Genomic DNA, 8,082 nt, shown 5'->3' with positions numbered 1-8,082 from the left:
CTCCTCTGCCATTAGCATTTTCCTTTTTTTTTTTTTTTTTTTTTGAGATAAGTAGGTGTTTCCTAGAAAGTGGAGAGAAGTCAAAGAAAACATTCCTGATGTGGAAGCTGGAGTAGCTGCCCTGAGGTTATGGACATGATTCAATTCCCAGCACCTAGTACAGTCATTAGCATAGCAGGTACTCAAAAAGTGTGTGTAGGATTATATTTCAAACTTTAGTTGTCTTTCCCAAAGGAGCTTGTCGTGCCCACACGCGGCCACAAGAAGGTCCGCGCCTAGAAATAACATTTATTATAAGGATCTCTGCGCAGAGATTCTTGGGAAGCGGTTTCCCTCTCGCATTACCTTGTTACTCCTCCCCTCGGTTGCCTTTGAAAGAACTGGTACGCCACGTGATTGCCTCCTTTCTCCCACCTCCAAAGACCTGGCCTCTAACGGGCAGGAGCGTAGGCCAACCATAAAACTATATTTCCTCTTCCAGCCAATAGAAAGAAGCAATAAGTATATGGCTCGTCTTTTGTGACTTCCCCCGCCCCCTTTGAGCCCGCCCTCCCACTCCTCCTCTCAGAGTCCCCATTTGACAACTCATGTGGCCAATGAGAAGTTCCTACTCTACGTGGGAGGGACGGACTGACTAGATGATAGACGTCCCAGCCTGACCAATGGAAGATCACAAGAGCGGGAGGGGTGTAGCACGGAACCAATGGCGCGGTGCCAATAACGAGCATCAGGGAAAGGGCGGGACAAAACTGTTCGCGGGAGGGAGGGGAAGGTCCAGGGAACCAAGCAGCGCTGCCGCCGCCGCTGCTGCCGGAGTTGGAGGAGGGAGAAGCCAGGAAGAAAATGGCGGCCGTAGCTGCAGAGGCGGCAGCGACTGCAGCGTCCCCCGGGGAGGGGGGCGCCGGCGAGGCCGAGCCGGAGATGGAACCCATCCCCGGCAGCGAGGCCGGTACTGACCCCCTCCCGGTCACGGCCACTGAAGCGTCTGTGCCGGATGGCGAGGCCGACGGGCAGAAGTCTGTTCCTCAGGCCGACGAGCCGCCGCTCCCGCCACCACCGCCGCCGCCGGGGGAGCTCGCTCACAGCCCAGAGGCGGCAGGGCCAGAGCTGGAGGCTGAGGAGAAGCTGCCCGTTCGGGCGGCGGAGCCGGCGGCAGCCGCGCCTCAGGAAGAGCCCGAACTTCCACCTTCTGCACCGCTGCCCGAGCAGCCCCCAGCTCCGGAGGAGCGCGAGGAGACGCCGCTGTCTCAGCCCGCAGCACCGGCGCTCGTGCCGCCGGCGGGCGGGGACTCGGCGGTGTCGCAATTGATTCCGGGCTCCGAGGTGCGGGTCACGCTGGACCACATCATTGAGGACGCGCTCGTCGTGTCGTTCCGCCTCGGGGAGAAGCTCTTCTCCGGGGTCCTCATGGACCTGTCCAAAAGGTACCGCGCCTGACCCCAGCTCTCTCCGGCTCGGTCCCGAGGGAGGGAGCGAGCCCGAGAGGCCCCTTCACCCCGGGCTCTCGCCTCTCCGGCGCCCGTGGGCCCCGCTGCCTGCACCGCCCTCTGGTCCTGCGCGGCGCGTGGCGCGCGCTCCGAGTGGGGCAGGCGCGCAAGGCCCGGAGAGGGCGGTCCCTGCCCCAGGTGGGCGCCTGCGGGGGCAGGTGTGCCGCCGGGTGGGAGGGCGCGGGTGCAGATGGGCTCGCGGGTCTCACTCCCCCATCTCCGGCCTCCTTCTGCATCCTGGCCCCAGCTTACCCACACTGGGTCGGGTGGGTTAATTAATACAAAATGCAGATGGATTTTTTTGCAGAGAATGGGGTGCTGAGCGGGGGAGATTGCTTGTGAGGCACTCGTCTGTCCTCAACCTTTAACTTTAGTAGGGTTTAGTCGGGTTCAAGAAAGAGGTGTGTACACTGGGGTTGCCAAAAGGTTACCTGTCACCCCTTACAGGGGGACTGGCATTTGTAAAAGTGAATCTTTTAACTGTTATTCTTACTGTTAGAAGTCATTTCCCTTAGGATAACTGTTTAATAGGGAAGCACATTTTGCTAATTTTAATGGTAGTTTTAAGAAAAGTTTAAAGAAGAGATTAGAGATTTTTTTTTTAATCTTTAATGTCAAGGTGGTGTGGCATAAAAGTGTTCAAGTGACTTCTAATACTATAGATACAGTTTAAATTTATATATTAAGGACAAGAAGGTTGAGTTCATCTACAAACCTCTGTCTTAACCAGCACATTTTCATCTTTTGATTTTAACTGTTCATGGCCACTGCTTTAAACAGGTAAAAGAAATAATCTAAGTCTAGAGTTAAGTTAACCTTTTTATTCTCTTCTTTTGCAGATATGAAGTGCAGAGACTCCCATTCACGGCTCTCCATTCTGTTTCCTGCAACAGCACACACTCTGATGGTATCTCACCTGTTTGGAAGTGGCTTATTAAGATATATATGTATTTTATTTTTAACTCCTTGCCCTCCCATCAAGACACAGGAATCCTTTCCCATTTGGGGAAAAAAGTCATTTATGTTCATATTGAAGTATGTTTAGGGGGAAAAGATGACAGCCTTTACAGTTACTCTATACCTTGTTTAATCTCAAGTTTTGTTTTTTGTTTTTTGTTTTTTTTTTTTTAAGAATTTTGGGTTAGGATTTTTGCACTTTTGTTTTCATTATTAGCTGAATAAGACAAGTGTGCTTTCTGTTGATGTATTTGAGAGAGAGAGAAAGAGAGAGACACTCAGTAGTGTGTATGCTATTGAATCAAACAGAAAAGAAGGCCGGTGATTGTGTGAGAATCTGGATTTCAAATCTGCAAAAGGAAGGTGCAGAAAGGTAAGTTGATTTTGCAAATGGAATGGATAGTGCATTCCTGTTTTGAGGTGCTCAATGTGTCAGTGTTTTTGTTTGTTTTTAAAATTTTCTTTGGAAGAGAATTGCAATTTTGAGTTTTAGTCTCTTTTGTTAACAGTGCTTCTTATAAACAGCAGTTTCTTTGGAGGAGCTATTCCTAATATGAACCTTTTACATTTGAATGTTTTGAAGTGAAAGGATCCTATTATAGTATTTTTTAAAAAGCTATTAAGAGAACCATATCAACTTTTAATTTAACAAGTATTTATTGAACACATCGTGCGAAAGTCACTTTCCTAGGTATTCTGAGTATAACATATATAAGACACACTTCTGTGCTCTAGAAGATTATTATATGGGAGGCATCAGTTATGGAAATGGAAAGGAAATTCCATTTTACTTTACTTTAAAATTTAGCAATTCAAGGACTTATTATTGGACCAATGATTGACTAATTGGGTATCCCTTTTTCACAATTTAATATAATGTGGACAAATAGATCTGCCAATTTATTTTGTAATCTTCACTTACATTGATTGCACTCCTTCATGTGCAGTTTTGGAGTTAACGGATGGACTCGAGATACTTTTTATAGACTCTACCAAGGCTGTGACTATATTCATCAGTGGCTTTAAAATAAAAACCTCTCGGTAAAAATAACAAGAGCTTCCTACTGAGGGCCTATTATGTGCCAGGCATTGTACCTCATGCTTTAGTCTTTATAGCTCTGGTGGTATTTCTCATTTATGTAGGAGGAAATTGAGGCTCATTTAATTTGACCAGTTACCTTGTAAGTGGCAAAGTAAGGATTCAGATATAGATTGATGTGATTCTAGAACCCCATGCTTTTTCTACTTTTGTATTAGAAAGTTAGTTGGGCCAGTAAGTTTTATTTTAAGCAGGAAGTAAAGAATTACGTATTTCTGAAATTTAGTGCTTATCTTGATTCCAGTGGCTGTTTGGGATAATATAAAGGATACAGGTATTGGAGCCAACCAGATTCTTAAGTCAGTTAATGCCTAGGAAAACTGCTCTGGAGACTCCTCATTTGCTTAGCTGAATATTGGGGCAAATGTAGTAAGCTCTGAAGTTTTGGTTCTTACCTGTCCAGTGAGATAGGAAAGAATTAACATTTGGAGATTAAATGTATCAATAAATGTATGCTTTTCCTCAGTCTTCAAAAGGGCTAGTTAATTGCTTTTATTAATTTCTGCTATATTTTATTACTGACATTATACATGGTACAGAATTGTGTTTTATAGTTGGAAGAGTTGTCCATCATGTGGAAAAGGTGTTTGTAGAACACAGGATTATTATGTGTGTATGGATGACTAGGAGTCTGCTTTTGTATTTGAAATTCTTCACTTCTCTGTCATTGTCTTATTATCATTATTATTATTATTATTATTTTGGCTTATTTTCAGAGTGTGGTTGAGGAACAGATTTTTGAGGAAAATCTTTTTATGGTAAAAAAGGAGCCAGAGACATGTAACTCAAGAAAAGAAAATGGTACAAAATAGTAGATTATTAACCTGGACAGAGTTTCAGGGTACTTGGGTTCAGAGTTCTAGTACTTGTACTGGCCCTCTCCCACTAGCACTGTGACTTTGGGTGAGTCACTGCCTCTGGGCTTTAGTCTCTAGGTCTTGTGAGGCAAATTCATTTGGCTTCGGGCAGTTCACTTAAATACAAACAAGCAAACTATTCCTCAGTTTATGTGTATGTACAGTGAATAGAGTGACCAGGTGGCCTGGTTTTCCTGTATCATCCTGGTTTGATTGTTATTTCCTCTTTTGGCTCATAAATGAAGTGATCATGTGAGGGTATTTGGAATAACTGGTTAAAAACATTTTTTTTTGGCATGGTATTTATTTAAAACTAGATTCCTTTCCCTGAAGGACCTCATGTAAATAAATAAGTAAATAAAATAAAACTGGATGCCTTTAGGTTGAAGCACGTATTCTCTAGTTTAGCCTCAGCTCCTCTACTGTTGTCTTATACCCAGCCCTCTTGGCTAGTTTAAACTATCTGGCTACTCTTAAGCTCATTAGCAATGTCTAATGACAATAGTCTATGCTAGCAGATGAAAATATTCAACCCTACAAATTGTTTTTTCTTATTCCCTTTTCTTCCTTAATCTTATGCTTTTTGTACTTCTGATGTACAAAAAGTATTCCTTCAGCTTGCTTAACTGTCCTGCTGACTGTTTAAGACGGAATAATAAATCTGTGGTTGTGCCATACTTTCTGTTGAACCTTTTTTTTTTTTTTTTAAAGACAGAGTCTCACTCGGTCACCCGGGCTAGAGTACAGTGGCATCATCATAGCTCACTGCAACCTCAAACTTCTGGGCTCAAGCGATCCTTCTGCCTCAGCCTTCCGAATAGCTGGGATTACTGGCATGCACCACAGCGCCCGGCTAATTTTTTTACTTTTAGTAGAGATGAGGTCTCGCTCTTACTCAGGCTGGTCTTGAACTCCTGAGCTTAAGTAGTCCTCCTGCCTCAGCCTCCCAGAGTGCTAGGATTACAGGTGTGAGCCACCACGCCCGGCCTTTACTTTTTATTATGGGAAATGAACCTGCATGTCTGTATCTCCCAGCTTCAACATAAACTTTCAGCCAAACGTTAAATCATATGTGTGCCTCCAGTGTATTATTTTGAAGCTAAGCCAAGGTGTATATCACTTATCCATAAATATTTCAGTATAGATCTCTAAAAAGATATGGACTTAAATAACCATACTACCGTTGTCACACCTAAAATATTAGCAACAATTCTTTTATATCATCAAATATCAAGTCAAAATTAACATCTCAAGACTTTTCAAATTAGGATTCAAATAAAGTTCATACATTGCAAATGGTTGATTTTTCTTAATTCGTTTTTATTTGTAGTTCTGCTATTACTTTTATTCCTCTGCAATTTATTTGTTAAACCATGGACTTTGTTTTGTAGAATTTTCTACATTCTGGATTTTTTTTTTTTTTCTGGTTGCATCCTCCTTTGGATGTGTATCTGTGTTTTAAAATAGTTCTTTTCCCTCAGAAGCAAACTGAAGGGGCAACAACCACAGTCTTCTCAGAGCCTCTTTTGGGCCTTGTTCCTTGTTTTGGGTCAGTAGAAATGAGTATGGCTATCTCTCTCTCTTTTTTTTTTTTTTGAGACAGAGTCTTAACTCTGTTGCTCCGGCTGAAGTGCCGTGGCATCAGCCTAGCTCACAGCGAGCTCAAACTCCTGGGCTCAAGCAATCCTTCTGCCTCAGCCTCCTGAGTAGCTGGGACTACAGGCATGTGCCACCATGTCCAGCTAATTTTTTCTATATATGTTTTATAGTTGTCCAGCTAATTTCTTTCTATTTTTTTTTTTAGTAGAGACGGGGTCTCGCTCTTGCTCAGGCTGGTCTCGAACTCCTGAGCTCAAATGATCCACCCGCCTCGGCCTCCCAGAGAGAGTATCTGTTATCCGGCTGCAAACTTTTAGATCTATCCCCTAAACACACCTCCAACTTTAGTAATTCCAAACATAGAAAATTTAACCAGTCAAGATTGTTTGCAAAGGGCAAAAGCCTTCAGCCGAGGCTTCTGAAAAGGTAGTTTCTCAGCCTTCTCAATCCATAGCTGAAGGGACTTTTTTGCTGGAACCAATGATTTTTCCCTGTACAGAGCGATTTAAACTATTGATTGTTCTCCACATCTTAAAAATAGTTACAAAGCCACTTTGAAGTCCTGAAAAATCTCACTCCATTTTTTTTTGTGACCTGGCATGAAATAAGGAACCATAAATTGTTTGTGCTTAAAAATGCTAGTGTGTTTAAATTTTGTGATACATGTGTATTAAAGGTTGTAGCTAGTTGTATTTTCAAATTGATCTTTTTACAAATATTGACTGTATGTGGGGTACTGTTGCATTAAAAAGAATTGAGATGATTTCTTTAAACAACTTCAGATTTCACTAAGTTCTTAAAACAGTTTGTAGAAAATTTACTTGTTTTTTAAGGAAATATAAACCAAGACAATGATTTCTTTTCTTTACAGAGACCATGAAACGTATGGTGCAATAGCCCTACTTTTGGTGGGAAAAATATACAGCCATTCTGGTGAAGCAGTGAGTAGTGGTATCAGTAGCTTATACTAAAGCGTCCAGGTTGAGAATTTAGGCCCTCGAGTAGTATGCTTGAATGATTGTGTTGAGTTGTACATAGTTAAAACACTTAATTTTTGGTGATTATTCTGTTTGTATCCCCAGGTGTCAATAAAGGGCTCTCACAGTAAAATAAATAGTAGAGTCAAATGCCAATCACTTTCTGACTCGCACAGCTGTAGTATGCCTATTGCTGTACCGTACTGTAATGAGAGTGAGCTCTTCCATTGTTATGTTCCATTAATGTGATTCGTTTTGGAAGTGATTATTCATTAGGCATTAAAAACCTAGTTTGGGCCAGGCGCGGTGGCTCACACCTGTAATCCTAGCTCTCTGGGAGGCCGAGGCGGGCAGATTGTTTGAGCTCAGGAGTTCGAAACCGGCCTGAGCAAGAGCGAGACCCCGTCTCTACTAAAAATAGAAAGAAATTAATTGGACAACTAAAACTATATAGAAAAAATTAGCCGGGCATGGTGGTGCATGCCTGTAGTCCCAGCTACTCAGGAGGCTGAGGCAGTAGGATTGCTTGAGCCCCGAAGTTTGAGGTTGCTGTGAGCTAGGCTGACGACACAGCACTCTAGCCAGGGCAACACAGTGAGATTCTGTCTCAAAAAAAAAAACAAAAAAAAACACCACAAAATAATACTTATAATACTTTGACTCTGCATATTCCTGCCATCTAAAGAAAGTTGCCAAGCTTTACTTTCTGTACTTAATAGTAGCTACTGTGTATTTTCCATTTGTATGCCAAACCTCTGCCTGGTACTTTGTATACATTGTTTCATTTGACTCTGAAAAATCCAATTAAGTAACTTTTATTAATCCCTATTTCACAGATAAAGGCACCAAGGCTCAGAGATTAAATAAATTGACTAAAATTATAAATGGTAGATATTAGGTATTCTGGATGCATTTTCGAATGATATACAGTTCTTTAAGGTTTGAAAACAACCGTGTTTTAATTAAAGTGTACTTACCTATATTTTGCCAATACCATTTAGCTTATGGTTTTGGTGAGGAGTTAACCTGGTAGTTAGAAATGATAGCGTTCTCTGTTTCTCACCCAGGCAATACCTGTTTGCTGTAAAAATATTAATCGTTCTTCA

At 42.3% G+C, this 8,082-nt stretch overlaps 1 protein-coding gene across 4 annotated transcripts in view; it reads left to right on the top strand.

Annotated features, from left to right (window-relative positions):
* The first annotated feature begins 790 nt into the window (after positions 1-790).
* Positions 791-8,082, top strand: part of PWWP2A (PWWP domain containing 2A) — a 34,798-nt gene continuing 27,506 nt past the window's right edge. For 3 of the 4 annotated variants that reach the window (XM_012644809.1, XM_012644808.1, XM_012644807.1), the window contains exon 1: positions 791-1,424. In XM_012644809.1, the coding sequence (XP_012500263.1) occupies positions 844-1,424 (581 nt within the window). In that variant the 5' untranslated portion in view covers positions 791-843. Of the gene's footprint in view, positions 1,425-6,935; positions 6,941-8,082 lie in introns of those variants that run through there. The other variant, XM_012644810.1, reaches the window with a different exon arrangement.

The sequence above is a fragment of the Propithecus coquereli genome, unplaced genomic scaffold, assembly GCF_000956105.1.
Source record: "Propithecus coquereli isolate 6110/MARCELLA unplaced genomic scaffold, Pcoq_1.0 Scaffold220, whole genome shotgun sequence".
Taxonomy (NCBI): Eukaryota; Metazoa; Chordata; class Mammalia; order Primates; family Indriidae; genus Propithecus; species Propithecus coquereli.
Note: the sequence above shows the minus strand (reverse complement) of the source record. Positions and strands in the feature narration are given on the sequence as shown.